We start from the raw sequence: 20,622 nt of genomic DNA on the forward strand, positions 1-20,622 counted from the left end.
CACAGCGGGCAAGGAAAAAACCCAAATGTAATACAATGTATAGTGTTTATTTCATTTAATTAAAAATATACAAAAACAGATAAAATACAAGGTACCAAGGAACAGTATACAGGAAAAGAACAGAAATGATGCATCTGACAGGATCATGATTAAGAAATGAAAAAATGAAAATAAATAATTCTAAAATAATGTCGGTCTGGATAAAACAATAATTCATAAAATATTAAGAGTCAAGTGTCAGATATTAGGAGTCCTTGCCTTTAATAAAGGGAATGTGTAGTGTTTGAAGGGTAGGGGATTATGTAACAGCGGCAACCAATAAGTTGCCGATAGTCGAAAAACAAGTGTATGAGGTGATGATGACAGCCTGGTTTTACCTGGTGCAATGGGTCCTGAGCGTCCCATTCACAAACCAGAAATAGCACCTGTGCAGTAGTCACATGACTCGCATTCACATGGAGGCTGGGTTACATGACCGGGAAGCGGTGGCACTCTTGCATCTGCAAACCAGGACGAAAGGGAGCACATATGCACACCAGGAACTAGTGCGATCCTACGTAAATCAAAGACTTACTACAGAGGAAGATATTTTGGCAGTAAAACATGTTCTAACTAAAACATATAAACAGATAAAATATATGAATGGCAAACATAACAAACACAAATGCTTTGCTAACATGTGACTGCTGGCCATGTGACTGCCACACAGGCGTTACTTCCGGTTTGCGAATAGGAACACTTGGGACCGCATGCGCCGGGTAATACGCGGCTATTATCATCATCATCACTTGTTTTCCGACTACACTCATTGGTTGCAGGTGGTATATATTCCCTTACCACTTGAACACTACACATTCCCCTTGATAAAGGCAGGGACGCTGAAACGTGCGTCGTGGAAGTGACTGCTCATGCTGATAAATATGGGTATGCATTGACTTCTTGTATCTGGCACTTGACACTTTATCACATGGAGAGAAGACCTGAGAAGGCCTGCATTTTCCATTGGGCTGTAGAGAATGGAGAGCTTGCTCCCAGATGGACTTAAGATCTTGCACCACTTCTTCCATGGCAGGCACATCAGAAGGCACAACAAGAGGGAGAGGCAAGAAAGGATGTCATCCATACACAATGAAGAAAGGGCCGGCACCGGCAGATTCAGAACCCAGAGAGTTATATGAGAATTCTGCCCAAGGTAGGCCAATTGTCCTGTCGAGTAGAGACAAAGTGCCATAGATAGCAGCCTAGAGTCTGGTTGATCCTCTCCACTTGCCCAGTAGTCTCCGGATGATATGCAGAGGAGAAGGCCAGCTTAACTTGCCGTTGGCTGAACAAGGAACCGAGAACCTGGAAACAAACTGGACCCTATGGTCCGATACAATGCGCTGAGGAAGTCCATGAAGCCAGAAGATGTGGATGAAGATCAAGCTGGCAAGGCGCGGAGCTGACAACAGACCTAGCAGAGGCACAAAGTAGGACATCTGGGAGAACCGGTCTGTTACCTCCCAGATGATGTTATTACCAGAGGAAGGCGGAAGATCCGTGATAAAGTCCATGGCCCCGTGGGTATCGGTAACAGCAGAAGAAAACCAGCTGGTTTGAGACAAGATGGCTTGTTTTGGGCACAGGAAGTGCAGGAGCCCACAATATCCTTTACGTCACTCTTCCAAGGCAAGCTTTATGGCCAGAAGCTCCCGATCGCCAATAGAGTAGTTCCTCTCTGCGGCTGAAAAGGTCTTAGAGAAGAAGATGCATGTGAGGGTTTTGACCTTTGGGTCCTATCTGGGTAAAAAACGGCTCCAGCACCAACCGAGGAGGCGTCAACCTCGAGCAGGAATAGTTTCTCAGTATCAGGCTAGGTGAGAACAGGAGCAGAGGTAAAGGCAGACTTCAGCTTGGAAAAAGCTTCTTCAGCCACAATGGGAGACACGAAGGAGAAGAAATGCGGAATAAACTGCCGGAAGTAATTAGCGAAGCCCAGGAATCTTTGGATAGCATGAAGTCCTACTGGGCGAGGCCACTGAAGTACCGCAGACAACTTGGCAGGATCCATCTGTAGTCCCTTGTCAGAGATGATGTATCCGAGGAATGGTAGACACTTTTGGTGGAACTGGCACTTCCTGAGTTTAGCATATAGGCGCCTCACAACTTGTCGCACGTGGACCTGCTGAAACTCTACGTCTGAAGAGAACACCAGGATATCATCCAAGTAGACAATGAGACAAGTATAAAGTCTCTAAAGATATCGTTGACAAATTCTTGAAATACTGCAAGCGCATTGCACATTCCAAAGGGCATGACCAGATACTCGAAGTGGCCTTCCCAAGTTTTAAAGGCGGTCTTACACTCATCACCCTCACAGATACGCATAAGATTATATGCCCCCGAATGTCCAATTTCGTGACGATCTTGACACCACTAGGGTGGTCAAAGAGTTCTGTGTTTAGGGCTAGCGGATACCAGTTCTTCACTGTGACTTTATGAAGACAGCGATGGATCTCTGCAAGGATCTCTGCTTGGTTCTCTGAGAAGACATCAGCATAGTCCATATGGGCAGCGGGAAGACCCACCAGAAGCTTGGATTACAATGAGCTGACCGGGTGGAGAGGCATGAGGAATTGAGACTGACACCCGGGACCCCAGTGAAGAACTTCCCCAGTCTGCCAGTTGAGGACAGGTGCGTGTTGCTGCAATCATGGAAGGCCCAATAATACAGCTTGCTCAATTTGGCTTGTGTTTCTAAGTGGCTTGTGAATATAGGTGGGGTGAAAACAAGAGGATTTTGTGTGTGCTAAGAGTGAATCTGTGGCTTGGGTGATTGTGGACTGAGTAAATAAGTGATAGGAAGGGCATTTTCTTAGTGTCACAATTTAATTAGCTTTTTTTCCCCCTTTCTTTGCCTGGCTTGCTAATTGGGAGGAGGGATTAGTTTGCTCAGCTGATAAATTAAGGGGTAGCAACTCAGTTTTGAGCTTGCTCATTTTGGCTTGTGTTTCTAAGTGGCTTGTGAACATAAGTGGAGTTAAAACAAGCAAAGTTCAAAAAAGAAGAGTCCACAGAAGTAATCTACATTTTATATCTCTTCATTATACACTCCTCACAGTTTTTAAACTAGGATATGGCTAGCAAGATTGGTGCTAGTGTACACTCTGCCGTATGTATACACTGCTGGAGCAGGAGTTCCAGGGTGAATACTGCAGCGACAGATGTGCCCATATTTTTTATTGTCTCCCTGGGGCCAGGGTTTGGCATGTGGTGGAAAGGGTGGATAAATTACTGGGAGGGGCTGGGGATGACCCAGCTGTCATGGTCCTTGTTGGTACCAATGACAGAATAAATGGTAGGTGGAGGAGCCTGAAGAATAACTGTAAAGAAATAGATCAAAAGCTTAACGGAAGGAACTCTAAAGTAGTATTCTCTGGAATTCTACCTGTGCCATGCGCTACACAGAGAAGACAGCGGGAGCTCAGGCAGTTAAATGCATGGCTTAGATCATGTAGACCAGAGGGATTTGGGCACCTAAATGGAAGGGGGGCTGCTGTGCTGGGGGAGAAGATCCTAGCAGGGGTGACGGAGTATTTAAACTAGGATCGAGGGAGAAGGAAAATAAAAAGACACAAAAGGGGTAGACAGGTCAGAGAGGGGGCAGGTTATGTTGGGGGGTGGTGAATTGGGCAGTGTATGAGGGGACTAAGGCAATGGATAATGAGATCCACAAGTTACAAAGCAATAGTGAGAATATATTTGCCAGTAAAATTACGGGAAACCCTCGGGAACATAATTATTTTCCTCTTAACCCATTAAGGACCTGGCCCTTTTTCTATCTATAACTTATTTTTTACACGTAAAGATCTCCGTGGCGGCTTGTTTTCTGTGTAACAAATTGCACTTCATAGTGATGGTATTGAATATTCCATGCCGTGTACTGGGAAGCAGGAAAAAAATTCCAAATGCTGTGAAATTGGTGAAAAACCGCATTAACTACGTTTTCTTGTGGGCTTGGAATTTTACAGCTTTAACATGTCTACTTTATTCTTTGGGTCAGTGCGATCACTTAGATACCAAATTTGTATAGGTTTTATAATGTTTACAAAAATTACAAACTCATGTAGAATTTTTTTTTTTAAATTTTGACATCTTCTGGCGCTTATAACTTTTTCATACTTTGTTGTACGGAGTTGTGGAGCACTTTTTATTGATTTTTTTATATTTTTCAAAATGGCACTATTGGGCGCTATCTTCCGTTACGGGATTAAACACAGTGAAAAAAGGTTAGTATATTTTGATAGATCAGGCATTTTTGGATGCATCTATACTATATAATGTGTTTGTGATTTTTATTGTTTATTTATATTTATATCAGTTCTAGGGAAAGGGGGGTAATTTGAATTTTAAAGTTTTTTTATTATAACTTTTTTTTTTAACTTTTCCTTATTTTTACTTTTACTATTTTTTAGACTCCCTAGGGTACTTTAACCCTAGGTTGTCTGATTGATCCTATCATATACTGCCATACTACTGTATGTCGACAATGATTAGATAGGTACCATGAGGCTAAGAATTTAAAGTTTCAGGAAGACCCCATGGGGTGGCAAGGAAATTGACATCCCCTTTGGTCGTGACTTTGGGGTGGTACTATGGACCCATTTGGTGAAGTAGGGATCACGGAGCACTGGGACATGTCCCATTTTGAAGTGGTTCTCCTGTAGGAACAAAATATCTAACTTATGCATGCCATACAGTATCTGTGACGCTTCTGAGGGATATTAAGCGTCCTGGTAATTATTGATCCTAGCTTAAGTGATGCCATACGTTGTGGAGCTGCAGGACCCGATTCAATGATAGAATGAGGTAGGAGGTCAGAGGAGAAAGGCTGAGTGGGGGAGAGGGTGCGAATATGGAGGGAAAAGAGAAGAGAGAAAAGGAAAAGAAAAGAAAAGAAAAAGGAAGAAAAAAAGAAAGGCTAAGATAAGGTAAAGAAAGAGAAACTGGACCTAAGACTAGATCTAAGTTAACTACAGGGCATGCTATCAAAGAAGCCCATACTTAGGGCCGTTGCCTAACATGGAGGATAATCATGAATATGAACAAAAGGAACCCAACTGCATATGAATAAGCTATCAACAGCAACAAATTAAATTATAACAACCCACACAAGGCAGAGGATACTCAGACAAAGATGGTAAAGTCCGAATTGCAGAACATTTTATGGAATCACACCTGTGAGCATCTGGGTGTCTTCTCCTCCCCCGTGGACCTCCTGGACCATTGCCAGCTCTTCTTCAAGGGACTCACTGAGGGCAAGGTTGGATTGCTGGATCTGCTGGAGTCAGAAACGAAGGCCGAGCTGAGCTGCAGATTTGAAGTCTGAATGGGAATCCCTAGGTGTAGGGAATGTTCCATTGATTCAGATATTCAAGTAGTGGGCATTATGTCTTGAGAAGGGTCAACCTCAATAGATCAGGCAAGAGCTGTAGAGTAAATCCCTGATAGTTAATCTGCTCCAAGGATCTGACCCTGTTCATGATAGCGTCTTTGAGTTGATATCTATGCACTCGGCAGATGAAATCACGTGGGGGTCCTCAACAGTCTGGTGAGCTTGGAGTGTGCGGTGAGCTTTATCCAGTTCAACTGGGAAGGAATCTGGTACCCCCAAGACTATGTTGTATTGAATGGAGGACATCATGTAGCTGAGAGGATTCTACAGATTTTATTAGTGCTTGGATACGGATGTTGTTCCCCCTGCCTCTATTCTCAGCATCGTCAAGTTGATCTATCAAGTATTATAGCTGGAAAGAATGAATGGAGAGCATGGCAGAGCGAGAGCCCAACTGTTCTTTCAAGGCTACTCGGCCACTTCAGTGGACACAGTCTGTAGTTCATCTTCATGCAACACAGTTATCTCAGTACTATAACACTGTTCAAGGCATAAGACATAGCATTCCATGTCTTCCCTGGTAGGGATCGTTTTCAGATGGAACTTAAGATTCTGTAGTTCAGCCAAGACCTCCTTCATGGAGACATGAGCGCATGGTGTGGAGATGATCCCTGCAGACTGTGAAAAGAGAGTTGTGGAGAAGGTGCTGCCTCTGGAGACTGCATAGCCACAAACATGAGGGGGTCACTGTGTGGATTGGTGGAGCCAGTTATCATGACACCTAGCTGCATTGATGTAGTAGTGTCCACTGCAGGCCTCTCTGTGGTCCAGGCTCGCGGACCAGTGTCTTCTCCAGTGAGATCCGGGGTTGCGTGTACAGTGTTACAGCCACAAGGGTCTGGGCAGGGGACCCAGGTGGGACAGGGCAAGCTCCCGATGGTGACCTGAGCATTACCTATTGGGGAACCCCTGCACCTATCACCCTGGGCAAGCCAGTCCTTGTGCTTCCAGCATGGTAAGGGTCTGCCTCCGCCCCCTTTGATGAAGGTGTGGGCTCTGGTATAGGGAATAAAGCTTGGGAGGTTGGCAGTCCCATTGGGCAGGGGGTACTCTGCACAGTGGCAGGTTGGTGCACCTCTGCCATGACAACAAACTGACTGTAAGTATGGCTTCTAATGAGTCCCGCAGCCCTGTTGCACAATGTTCTGCTGGCTGTGACATGGGGGGCAGTTCTGTCTGCTGAGGCAGTGTCAGGAGCTGCCCCGGTAATATGTATTGCAGCCATTTTTGACAGAGGCCGCAGTCCTACTTCGTGCCCTTTTCGCAGGAGCGGGTTTTCCTCTGTGCCAGCCGCAGGCGGATGCTGTAGGTTCTCCGCTCCGTCCCCAGGCCGCTAGGGTGGGACCTAGTCCATGCGGTCAGTGGCCATTTTAGGAGCCCCAAGGGGACCCAACGCATCCGAGGTGCTCACGGCCAGAGGATCTCTAATGGGGGATCCGACACAGCCTCGGAGCGCCCGGTCTAGTACCTGTCTGCCTGGGCAGCCGGTCCACTACTCACAGGTAGTGAGGATAGCCTCAGAAAGCGTGGAGCGGGGCTGGGCGCGCCATGTCGGGATCCGGTGGCTTGGTGCCTGCTCTGTGGAGGCTCATCAGGTAATGGACTGTAACCCTCGATATGACCAGGGTCTGGAGGGCTGAGTGGGTCTCCACAATTCCTTACTGGCCTAGTCCCATGTGTGGGTGCAGTTGGGTTTCTGGGTTTCAATGCTGGCACGATATAGGGCTGAGTTAGGACAGGAGCTAGTATGCTGCATATCCGCTCTTCTCCATAGCCAGGCCAAAGTTTGAACATTTTGGCAATATACCATGGGAAATAATTGTTTTTAGGATGTGATAGAACGAACATTTTGAGTTGGGATGCTAACTCACATGTTTATGATTTTACATTTTTTTTACTTTTATATGTGTTCTAGGGAAAGGGGTTTGATTGCTTATACAATATACTTCAATAGAACTGTATTGCAGCATATTGTGAATAAACTGTATACTACTCCTGTATTAAAGTCCATCTGCAACAGACTGTAATACATATTGCCAAAAGACAGCCATGAGAGCCTTTATAAGGCTCCCAGCTGTTATGGCAACCAATTGGTGCCCTGCAATGACATCACTGAGGGTGCCTATCAGCTTTCTAAAATGGCGGCACCCATAAGCAGCACTGTTAGGTTTAGTGGTCGATCCAGCACCAACTGCGGCAGTCACCGGCAGTTGACAGCTGTATAATATAGCTGACACCCACCTGGTATGGAGTCCCTGATCCTTGTATGAAGTCTGGGCTTAATCTGGAGCCCTCTCCATGAACCCCATTCACGACTGGAAGATGTATATTTAGGTCGGCAAGTCATGAAATGGTTAAGATTTCTTAAATTTCTTTCTTAAGATTTCTTAGATCTCAAATATTCTCAGAAAATTTTACTTTCAAATGTTTTCACGTCTGCACCATAGTTCTTCCCTGAAACACTCAGGTGTGCTGACATTGAAACAATTAGTGTCTTCTGTCCAAAATCACCAGTGCTGTTCACAAAATGAAGGGAACCTGTCAGCATATTCTCCCCTACTTCTGCATAGGTCTCTTCTGACTTGCATGTAACCAGATATCTATCAAAAAGCTCAAGCAGAGAGAAGCTACCCTGAAGACTATTGTTCTAAAGGTATTTTAATTTGATACACGGCAACATCTCAGACTTATAAATAATGACATTCGTTATAAAAGAAAATCTGCAAAAACTTGAAAGTTTATTTGAAGATGATTCTTTATTATACAAGGATTTTGGCACCAAATGTAAAAACAGAGTGAATCAAACACTTACACTTAGTGAACAATAATATTCAATTGAAAAAAAAACTGTTTTAAAAGTTATACAAGAACGCCTGACTTACAGACAACCCTTGATTACAAAATCTGCCTGCTGTGACCTCTGGTGCTGAGTCTTAGGCTGCAATCATCAACATAAGAGTTATGCAATGAAGTTCTATTGTTAAAGGAATTACTGATGGTAGACTGCCCTCACTTGCTTGTTACCTTTAGTGGGGGAAGGCACCTTTTTTATTTATCTCTTGGACTGCCTTATTCACAAGAAATTAAAATTATAAAAATATTCAAATGAGCCTGAGGCACTCCAGCCACGTTACCGGTGTGCCTCCTAGTTCTGCCTTCTTCTTAGCTATTTATGCCTCCAGCCTCTTAATATTCACCCATTGTTCCCTCATGGTGAGTGTAGACAGTCAGAGACATCACCCGGCTACCTGCGCAGCCACACTGGTAACCAGCTGTAACCAGTCTTCTCACTTATGCCCAATACTTTCAGACAGCTGGATGTCTGTGCTCACCAAGAGGGGATGAGGAGTAAATATTGAGAGGTGGGGGCTTGAATAATTAAGAAAACGATGGAGCCAAGTAGCGCACAAGTGACATTATCCAGAACGTTTCAGGCTCATTTGAATATTTTTATAACGTTAAATTCTCGTGAATACGGCCGTTCAAGAAATAAAGTAAAAAGGGCAGTCGACCGTAATTCTGATAGTAGATGTCCTTTAATCCTTGTTCCGATGGCAACCCAAAATGATCAAAATCCTATTTTTACAGGGATCAAAAAATACAGGGTAAACATAATAGATTGTGTCTTGATCAATGTATGGGAAGAGTTGAGATTCATATTGTTTAATAATTTATGCTCCTAAAATATTTTAAAACTTCACTCCAACTTAATATATTCATCAATGGAAAACTAGATAAAATACTAAATGACACAGTCCCTAAAACTATAGATCAATATGCAGCGAAAAGATTTCCATATTTAATAAATCTAAATAACTGGGGATTTATAGTAGGTTGAGATATCAATAACAGTTATGGGCATTATTGTAAATGACAAAAACAATAGATACTAATTACTGTTGACCCAAAAAATCTTCCATAAACATTTGGAAAAGATATTCAGATAAGATTTCACATCATAAATTAAAGTAAGGATTTGTCAAATGTCATATCATAGAAGGGTTTCCTCTTTCATTTTCCTGTCATCCTCCTTTTCATCATAAGTTCCTTCTTTCACAAGTGATGCCAATATTGAGATTGTTGTGTTGGGATCCAACAGTTTCACCAGGGGGATGTTTACATTCTTCTCTTGGAAGATACGACTTTGTAATGTCATAGCCAACATTGAGTCCATCCCTAGAGAACTCAGAAGAGTCGTCGTAGTGATGTCACTGGGGCTCACTCCTGTAAGCTCAGTCACTATTAACAAAACGTAATCTTCACCTGTTTCCTTATTATTGGCAGAAAGTTGTTTTTCTCTTGATGTTTTCTCCCAACTGTTTTTCTGTTCTTCAATAACATTATAGAACCGTTTCTTCAGAGCTGGGATGTCTTTCATTAGGGTTTCATACATGGTTCTAAAGTTAAATTTTACTATTGCTTGCTGCTGATTGTTTATTTGAAGACTTTTCTTCAGATGCTCGTGAATTTCCTCAGAATCCAGAAGAAGTATTCCTTTAGCTTTTAAGAGTTCATGAATTTGAGGTTGATTGAGTAGTACTCCAAGATTGAGGCCGCCCCAACTGATCGATTGGCCACAAAGACCCAGATTCCTTCTGTATTGGCAGAAAATGTCTAGAAAGGAGTTGGCGGCAGCATAATTTGCTTGTCCTGGATTACCAACAAATGAAGCAACAGATGAATAGCAAACAAAATAGTCAAGTTCCATGTTTAATGTGGCACGGTGAAGATTCACTGCTCCATCTACTTTTGGGCTAAGAACTTTCTCAAACAGTAATAGGTTTAGGCTCTGCAAAAGTCCATCATGAAATACAACAGCGCTATGAAAGACACCTCTCACTGGGTTGGTTGGAAATACTTTTTTTATGGAGACCATAGCTTTTTTCACTTCAGGATATGAAGAAACATTTGATTGTATGGCAACTATTATGACGGTTTCCTTTTGACTCTGGAGCTCAACTATCTGCTGTTCCATTTCTGGGGTTGGCTTTCTTCTCGATAGAATTGCTATGTGGCTGCCACCATTGTTCACAATAAATTTCACTGTCTCGAATCCGAGTCCAGTCAGACCCCCGGTTACAATATATACAGCATTTTCTTTAAAAAGCTTTGGACTAGGCACTGATATTGGTATCCTTGAGATGGTACTGTTGTCAAGCTCAATTACAGGTAAGGATTGAGTTATAAAGTAGCTGGATTCTCTAGAATCTATGCCAGGTTCACTACATACGGTCTGAATCAAAACTTTTGGGATAATAATATTGTTTTCTGAAGATATGGAATAAAGCCATTTGTGCAGTTCTTTTGCATGTTGTTGTAAATATGCCTTTTGGAAAACAGAAGAAATGTCAAGTAAGTGAATATGAAGATCTTGATTGCTGCTCAGAAGTAGATTGTGCCAGTTTTTCATATTTTTGTGATCTGATACCAAAATCACATCTTTGAGAAGTGGAAATGCCTCAAAAACTTCTCTAGTGATAATTCCAGCACTAGGAAGAATAACCATGTAGGTGCATTTCTTATCAACCTCCCTTCTGCCAAAAGATATCACCAGTTCCCATCCACACCGTTTTGCCATTTTAGACAAAACTGTACATAAGACTGACTTTGCATCAGATGTTAAAATTACAAGTTTTGGCTTATTCTTAGGACGCGGCAGCTGATTGTGTAAAATTTCCCAGGCTAAGACAAAAAATGAGATGCAGGGAGCATTTTGTATCACTGGAGCTTTTTTGACTAAGTAGCAAACATTCTCTGGAAGACTGATGTGAGAGGTCACAGTTGTTGGATAGCAAGCCACAACTCGATCACCAACTTGGATTTTCTTAACATCTTTTCCAACTGCAGTCACAATCCCTGCAAAATCCAGAGCAACAAGTTCATGCTTATCACTAGAGGAAGAGTTCCAGTACAAAGTATTCCCATATTTCCAGCTTGGAAGACTAACTGGAAAATAGTCATCCGTATGGCAGCTAATTTGATCGACACAAATCTTCACATCTTTACTTTTAGTCTCAGAAACTTTGTTATTAGTATGATTGGCTGAAATGTTTGTGACATTATAAGGTTCTGATGTATAAAGTGTAAAATTATCAGATTTCTGTAAAAAACACATCTGCTGTGTCCTCATTTCAGTGTCAGTGTAAGTGATATCATTGGTATAAATAGAGCCATCTTTGATCCAGATCTCTGGGTGCTCCTCTGGGCTATAGTTATAAAGAACTTGGGCTAGTGCCGCAACATCTTGTGGACTTGTGGAGCTAATGTCAATGAGCTGGAATGTTATATCTGGTATTTCAATGACACAGGTTCTTGTCATTCCAATAAAAGCAAATCCAGGGTTAATATGATCCACTGTATTGTCAACTGTCCTCCATGTCACTGTCCGGATAGAAGGCTTGGGGTTTGTCTTTCTTACTGCTAAGATGAGCTGTCTATAGATTTCACAGGCCTTTGCTAGATATTGAGTAAGGTTGTTCAGAATATCTTCGTTTTCTCTTTGGATTCCCCACATAAACACAACATCTTTACATCCACTGTTTAAAAACCTTTGTTCTTCAATATCTGAATTCCCACCATTAAAGGTTATAAAGTTCAGCTCATTCTGCATGTAGTTTGATAAGTTTTTACCTATTCCAAGATCGTCTGAGTATATCAACATTTTTGGCTCAATCTCTCGTCTGTGAATGGATGGTGAACATTTTGTCCATTTAACTTGAAAAAACAGTTTTTCTGGTTTGTTTGTGCTGTGTTTTACAAATGCCATCTTAGCACTTTTGATTTCAACTAAAACTGAGCCGTTTTTAGCAGCAAAACATCCACATAATTCAGTATATTTCTCAGTTGTTTTTGTAGATTTCATATAGATGATCATTTCCTCTTGTAGAGGCTGAAGAACTGTTAAACCTTCTATGGATGATGGAAAGATCGCTGAGTTTTCTGTACCCGATCCTACACAAACAGCCATTTGGAGAAAGCAGTCTAATATGACTGGATGTATGTGGTACTCATACATTGTTTCCCTGACTTCTTCACTGACATTTATTCTGGCAATTCCTTCATTCAGATCTTTTCCATAATAAACATCACCAAGTTGCTTATACGCCTTCCCATATTCAAATCCAAATTTGGAAAGCTGCTCATAAATATGTTCTGACTTGAATATGGAAGTACTTCGTTGTAATATTTGTTTGGCTGAGATTTTTTTGTCTTCCTTTCTGCTACTGTTATGTTTTTGGATTTGCCCACTTGCAAAAACATGAGATGTTAACACTTCAAAGGCCCCCCCGTTGCTCTCTTGGTGTAGCTTGATGTTTAGGTCCATGGAGTCCTGGTAAAGAACACAGGGCCTGGAAAATGTTGCACTGATTTCTAAAGAACATAAAGGCACTTTAGGTTTACAGTTATTCATTGCAGCTGCCAATCCAAGTTCGACATAGAATGCACCCGGAATTAGGGCAGACCCCCAATTTTTGTGTTCATAGACATATGGGGTAACTTCATTTGACACTTTACATTGAAACTCTGTGAGATCTTCACTCTTGATGTGTATTAATGGATGGTTGCGACTTGATGTTGTTTCATTCCCTTGTCTAATTTTTTCATATTTAAAATCCTGCTTGATGTGATCAAATTGGTATCTTGGAATTGTTGATGGAGAAGACTTATAACCTTCAAATACATTACACCAGTCAGGATTATATCCTCGTGTAAACAGTTCTTTCAGAGTAGAAAAGATGGTCTCATATTCTTGTTGAGGTTGTATAACGGGTAATACTGTTGTTTTGGGTCCTTTAGCTTCAATGATGTTCCTTTGTAGTGCTCGTCGTGGACTGATTTCAATAAACAGAGTGTTTTCTTTATCTTTTGCTGTAATTTCGATAGCTTGTTGAAAGAGAACTGGTTCACGAATATTTTCAGCCCAGTAACTACCAGTGGTAAAATCTTTTGTGGATGCCGGCTTTCCTGTCACTGTTGAAATAAGAACAACTTCTTGTTTTTGTCTTTGTATATCTTGCAGTTTCTCTTTTACTTCGTTTAATATAGGATCCATCATGGGGCTGTGATATGCTGCAGGAACATTGAGTGTGTGGAGGAAGATATTCTTTTTGCTATATTCTTTGGACAGTTCCCCATGGAGTTTTTCGATTGTGTTAGTGTCACCAGACAACGTGCATGAAGTAGGGCTGTTATAAGCAGCAATGCACACTTTACCTTCATATTGATGGACAATTTTTGATACCTCAGTCACTGGGAGATTTCCGACTACCAGCATACTTCCCCCAGTAGCCTTACATTGCAGTGTGCTCCTGTAATATATGACTTTAACAGCATCTTCAAGAGAAAGAAGTCCAGAACAATGAGCTGCAGCAACTTCTCCAACTGAATGTCCTACAATGGAGTCTGGCTTCACCCCCCAATGTGACAGAAGAGCCACCAATGACACCTGTATTGTGAAGAGCAGCAACTGGGCCACATCTGGACTTGAGAAATCATCAGACTCTTTCTCCAACAACTGTACCACCGAAATGGAAGTATAAAATCTTATCATCTTGTCTATCTCTATACATTTCTTTCTGAACACAGGCTCATGTTCAAGTAACATCTTACACATCCCTTTATAAAGGACTCCATTCCCACAGAATACAAATACTATATGAGGACTGGATTTAGCTACTGGGTCATATTTGCTCACTGTTTGTAGCTGTTGGTGTAAGTGAGATAAGGAAGAGGCCAGAAATCCTGTTCTATACTTGTAATTTAGATGACTTCTTCTACAAGCTGCCGTGTAGACCAGGTTCTCCAGGGATAAGGATGTTGCGTTGCTTAGCACAGTTTTTGTGTCCTCAATACAAAGTTGAAGGGATTTGCTTGAAGCTGCTGATAATATAAACATTTCAACAGATCTTTTTGAATGATATTTCGGATATTCTTGTTTGCTTTGTTTGACAACAACATGAGCATTAGTTCCACCGAACCCAAAACAATTAATTCCTGCCATTCTTCCAAATTTGCTGTCCTCTTGCCATTTTACAGGACTGGTTGGAATTTCTAGATTGGATTCCTCAATTATTTTAATGCCATTTTCTTTAGAATAATGTAGAGATGGAGGGATAATTTCATGATGCATCATGAGAAGAACTTTTATCAACCCAGCAACTCCAGCAGCCGATTCTGTATGACCAATATTTCCTTTAACAGATCCAATCTTCAGAGGTTTCATTCCATTACAATGTTTCTTCCCGATAACATTTCCAACACTTGAGGCTTCTATTGGGTCACCAGTTGGTGTTCCAGTACCATGAGCCTCAACATATTGCACAGAGCATGGATCTATCTTGCTATAGATGTGTTGCAATAACATTTCTTGCTGATGTTGAGATGGCCTTGTGATTGGAGATGAATAGTGTCCGTCTTGGTTTACTGCACTTGCACTTATAAGTCCCCAGACTTTACAGTATTCTTCTTTAGCCTAAAGAGATTAATAACATGTTACATGTTGTTTCCATGCAGAAAGCTGATTTTATTATGCTTTGTAGTTTTTAAAAATTAAACTTATGTGCCCCCTTTTTTCAGCAGCAGCAAAACTTTTGGACTGCTAATTTCTAATTATAATAAAGCTTCTTTGTATTGAATTGAGAAGTATTTAGTAGTGGGGCACATTTAGACAATGGGGCACATTTAGTTAACAAGTCGGAAAATGCACTCAAAGTGATATTTCCGTGTATAATGCTGGCTGCGGTGATTCACTAAGATCATGCGCCAAAAATCATGAATGTGTCGCTTCCCCGCACTGACCCGACAGAACTCACCATCTTTTTTGTGGTGCACCTTTAACATAGGGCATGCAACACAATTTGAAAGTTAAATACAGAGCTTGGTCCGAACTAGTCGGACCGACCACTGGCACACCCCCTAACTTGTGACGCATGGAGGCTAGCGCAGCTGTGCCACAAAAGGGTTGCGTCCGACAGAATAGCAGTGCAGACACTTAAATAATTCTAAAAGCTGATTTCCACCAAAAGAAATGTGCCCCAATAGGTGGTATTAAAACTTCTTCAGCACCATTGCTTGGCCTGTGTATTTTCTTTCTCTAGCCTTTGACAACCTCCTCCGACCTCCTCTCCATAACTTTCTTTGGAAAAATGTGCAGTTTGGCTTACTTGGAATCAGATATTTCACTTTAGTGTATTCTTGCTGGTTAAACTGTTCCATGTTGCCTGCTGCTCGACTTATAAATGTCAAGCAAGGATATATAAATAGTGATCTCCAACCTAATTATTATGAATCTGATTGACAATGACTTTACTAGTGCAAAGGGTTGTCTCTGCTCATATTCTTATCGTTACCAATGTTTTTCTACACAAAGTTACATTTGATACCTTTTTTGAAGATTTTAGAAGAACTATGCCACATCCTTCTCCTCTCCCATATCCGTTAGCTGTGTTGGAGAAAGGCTTGCTGGTTCCATCAGCAGAAAGCATTTTTGCTTTACAAAGGGCAACAAAGACGCGAGGTTCAATGATACAGCTGACACCACCACATATCGCCATCTCACAATCACCTGGTAAATGTACAGAAATAATAATCTAAATTAAAGCCTTTCTACACAGCATGATGTTGTCATCTGTCATACTGTGGGGTTCTTCTTCCTTACTATAGCAACATTTTTGCATTGCACTAAGCCATTTCTCAGATTTTTCAGCTATGCATTCTAAATTATATATCTTTTATTTATTATTCTGTCACTAATGCTTTATAGGGTCTTGGTTTTTTTTCAGGACAAATTTTAGTTTGTAAAAGCCCAATTTTGGGTGTCACATAAAGTCATTAACCCTTTTTATATACTATACCAGCTGAAGATCTCAGCGTTGCCCAGGATAGTAATTAATTGCTCTTAGCTAGAAAAATAGAATTGTTAACAAAAAATATTTTTATATATCTATCTCTCCCTGTCTGTCACTCACTCTCCTGTCTGCCTCTCTCTCTGTCACTCACTTTCCCTTTCTGTCTGTCTCTCACTCACTCTCTCTACCTGTCTCTCAATCACTCTCCCTGCCTGTCTCTTACTCTCCCTGCCTATCTCTCTGTCCCTCACTCATTCTCTCTCCCTTCCTGTCTGTCTCTCATTCTCTGTCACTATGCCTATCTGTCACTCACTCTCCTTGTCTGTCTCTCATTCACTTTCTCGGCCTGTCTCTCATTCATTATCCCTGCCTGTCTCTCAATCACTCTCCCTGACTGCCTCTCTGTCTGCCACTCACTCTCCCTGCCTGTCTCTCACTCACTCTCCCTGGCTGTCTCTCTGTCACTCACTCACTCTCCTTGACTGTCTCTCTGCCACTCACTCTCCCTGTGTGTCTCTCTGTCTCTCACTCAATCTCCTTGACTGTCTCTCTGTCACTCACTATCCCTGTCTGTCTCTCTGTCAATCACTCACTCTCCCTTTCTCTCTGTCTCTCACTCACTCTCTCTGCCTGTCTCTCACTCTTTCTACCTGTCTCTCAATCACTCTCAGTGCCTGTTTCTGTGTTTCTCAATAACTCCCTGCCTGTCTCTCTCTCAGTCTCTCTGCCTGTCTCTCACTCACTCTACCTGACTGTCTCTCTGTCACTCACTCTCCCTGCCTGTCTCTCACCCACTCTGCCTGTCACTCACTCTCTATACCAGTCTCTCACTCATGCTCCCTGACTATCTCTCTGTCATTTACTTACTCTCCCAGCCTTTCAGATTTTTTGATGATTATGGATGTGAAGGAGAAGACATGTCACCTGTGAGGTACTAGATGCTACTTCTTCCTGTGTCAGATCACTATTGTATTCACTGACTAACCTTCTAGTATGAGACAACTCGCAGCTTATGTTCTGGTTTATCTATAGGGCGCGGGAGCCTGGTGTGACTTGTAACTCTTGTAGGGGTAACTCTTATACTATTCCTAGCATTAATGCCCTGAGGTAATGTTACCCCTGTAGCCCCTGTACATAAACCAAGAGCAGTGCACTAGCAGAGAGGTAGGGAGAAAGGGATTAGCTTATCCGTTGTTTCACTGCCCCCACTAGAGATTAGAAATTCCCTTATCCCAGAATATTTCTATGTAGTAGTAGGTGGGCCCCCAAAATCAATTTCACGGGTGGGCCCCAGGTATCCCAGTCAGACCCTGCTTGTCATATTCTCTGACTTTTACATCAAGGTTTTAATATTATGTTATCTTAATAACCTCTTTTAAATAAACTACCTCAGCTCAAACTCTTAATTCACCTCTTAACACACCTCATTTCTCATTTACTAGTATTCTTAGAGGGGAGTTTTAGTGAATATCACCTTACAAACAATAACATCCTCATAGGCTGTAAGCTCTTGTGTCAACCCCTCATCCTCATAGACTGTAAGCTCTTGTGTCACCCCCTCATCCTCATAGACTGTAAGCTCTTGTGTCACCCCCTCATCCTCATAGACTGTAAGCTCTTGTGTCACCTCCTCATCCTCATATACTGTAAGCTCTTGTGTCACCCCTCATCCTCATAGACTGTAAGCTCTAGTGTCACCTCCTCATCATCATAGACTGTGAGCTCTTGTGTCACCCCTTCATCCTCATAGACTGTGTTTGTACTCTGTACTTTATATATATATTTGTATATGTCCCTGATTGATTTGTAAAGCGCTACAGAATATGGTGGCGTTATATAAATAAAGATTATTATAACAAGAGTCACATCTTTCATCATTGCACAAAGATGAACAAAATGAACACAAAGGCAGCATATACACAAGATGGCAGTATAAGAGATACAAAACTGTTCAAAATCAAATAAATATAAATGGGTGGATGTCACTTCACTTCCCTATAGTCTTTTAGACTTAATTTCTTGCCATACTCTCTGGACTTTACCTCAGGATCATAGTATTTTTCCTTTCTGTCAGAAACTACCTCAGTTCCCTTTCTTTGTCACCTCTGTTCTCATTTGCCAGTTTTCTCCATAGGGGAGGAGCATTGAGCATCTCCTAACAAGATTGATAACTCATTAGCTAAGCTTGGTTGTGCAGCGCTCTAATACCAACAAGGCAAAAGTGGTGAACAGAAGAGGTACAGAATGAAACAAAACTATTCCAATTAGAAAAGAAAACGCTATACTATTTAACTCCACTCTGACCGCAGGTCTGGAGTCTGCAACAACGTCTTTCTTCTGCTTCCGTGGATGTGGTTTATTAACACTTCTCCCTTCTCCCCTCCTCACAGCATCGGGCTGAAGTAGCGAAATGCATAGAGGCTCTGTAGACCCAGCGGGTACGTGACACTGGGTCTAAAGGGGTTAACCAGAGCTGCTTGGTCTACTGTTATTAGACCCAGTACAGCTCTGATTGACATCAGTCCTCACAGGTGGTTGTTTCCCCCTGTAACTGAGGCTCTTATAGATGCTATAGAAAAACTTGTAAAAGAAAAAAAAATTAACACACATACACAAAAATATGAATAAATATTCATAAAAATACAATCGCATTTCCCCATATAAAAAAAAATCCCCTGTTTGCCCAAGACTTTACATATTATAAATCAAAACAACCAAAAACAAAATAGGGACCTCATTAATAATGTCCATTTTGAGTTAATTCGAAAATTAAAACAAAATATGTACTATAAATTACAAAAAAAAGCCTTTTTTTCCAATTTGAACCCCAAATGAGACTAAAAATGAAAAAAAAAAATCTTTAAACGATTATAAGGTTTTTAACTAGCTCTATATGTCCCAAAAAAAAACAACCCCAAAAATTTTAATGTAGCACTAAAAAAAAAAGGTATGGCCCTTAAACCACAGCATATGAAAATTTGCTAAAATGTCCCAGTCACTAGAGCCTTTTCAGTCACTAAGGGGTTAAAGGAGACGCTATACTCACTTCAATCTGGGACTGGTTTTTATCCACAGGAAGTAAACAATGAAGCTTCCTGTTGACAGCAAGCAGTAGTGATGGGAAGTCTGGCTGTTTTCAGAGAGCTGGATCATCAGGCTCTGCTCAATATAAAGAGCCGGCTCTTCTGGCTTCTGAATGGTTCCCTTTTGAATTTACAATAGGGAGCCTCAGTCCAGTCCGCTCCATGCCACTTTTAACCCGATATTATTGGGTCCAAGGGGTTCTAGTTACCCTATTAGGGGCAGGCTTAATTGAGCCAAACCACGACACAAGCAGAGATCTAGAAAACTTATTGGTTTTGCTAAAAGTGGACAACCCCTTTAGGTTTGTGGCAGATTATCAAACAGAAAGTACCCCCAAAGTAACCCAAAAGACTAGAATGGAGAAGTCTGGCATTTTCTCTAGTTAGTTGAAGGGTAGGTCCCAAAAATGATTTCCTTCGATTCCTCCTATCTGACCAATGCACCAGCTCCATGCCCCACAATACACTTCATTACTGTACAGAATGTCAGTAGATGTTGATTTGTCACATTTTTACCAAAAATAGTTATCTTCATTATTGTTCATATTAGATACATATTTCATTTAATAGTTTTTACCTTGTCTGATGGCTTGGCATGCGTAATGGAAAGCAACCAAGGATGAAGAACATGCAGTGTCGATGGATAGGGATGGTCCCGTCAGGTCGAAGCAGTAGGATATCCTGTTGGCTGCTATGCTGGTCGCTGTCCCAGTGCCATTAAAATGGTTGATGTTATCTGGACAATTGTTATACATGGATTCAGCATCTCGGTTCATAAGACCTGTAAATGTAAAAAATAAAAAATTAAGTTAACATTACCCCATGGCTACAGCTCCCAAATAATAACATGGAAGTCAAACTGGAAGATCTGGTGAAATCTACAGTTAAATTCTGCAACAAATTTACACAGGAATCATCATGATCATGTTCTAATATCTAATAAGATTTCTTTCACCTGTGAAGTGCTGTTAAGAACTCCATTCACAAATATTGCACTCCTAAATTGCTTTTGATATAGCATTTACTATCTGTCTACCCTTCTACACACCACACAAAAGGGGACATTTATCAGGGTTTATATGCCAGTTTTTTTTCCCTGAACCACCAGCAACTGCATTTATTTCCCCCTTTATGCCAAGTGGACGTGGAGAGGCTTGAATGGACGCACTGTCAAAGACAGAGGAAGCCAGTGCAGGGTGTACCTGCCCATCGCCTAAGCACTCACTGTAGCCCAAACATTCATGCCCTTGTGTAGAAT

At 41.5% G+C, this 20,622-nt stretch overlaps 1 protein-coding gene across 1 annotated transcript; it reads right to left on the reverse strand.

The window, feature by feature from the left end:
- Nucleotides 1–8,218: 8,218 nt before the first annotated feature.
- LOC140133651 (phthioceranic/hydroxyphthioceranic acid synthase-like) lies at nucleotides 8,219–15,948 on the reverse strand. Its single transcript, XM_072154096.1, has 2 exons — nucleotides 15,817–15,948; nucleotides 8,219–14,906 (listed from the first exon to the last, which is right to left on the reverse strand). The coding sequence occupies exons 1-2, from the start codon at nucleotides 15,916–15,918 to the stop codon at nucleotides 9,426–9,428; spliced, it is 5,583 nt and encodes a 1,860-aa protein (XP_072010197.1). The 5' UTR covers nucleotides 15,919–15,948; the 3' UTR covers nucleotides 8,219–9,425.
- Between the last annotated feature and the right edge of the window lie 4,674 nt (nucleotides 15,949–20,622).

The sequence above is a fragment of the Engystomops pustulosus genome, chromosome 5 (genome assembly GCF_040894005.1).
Source record: "Engystomops pustulosus chromosome 5, aEngPut4.maternal, whole genome shotgun sequence".
NCBI lineage: Eukaryota > Metazoa > Chordata > Amphibia > Anura > Leptodactylidae > Engystomops > Engystomops pustulosus.

Excerpts from the sequence above, each read along its gene's own strand:
- LOC140133651 (XM_072154096.1), bottom strand. The coding sequence starts at position 15,918 with ATGCTTTCTGCTGATGGAACCAGCAAGCCTTTCTCCAACACAGCTAAC. Across the intron at positions 14,907-15,816 it reads TTCTAAAATCTTCAAAAAAG|GCTAAAGAAGAATACTGTAA; the intron begins GTATCAAATGTA and ends TAATCTCTTTAG.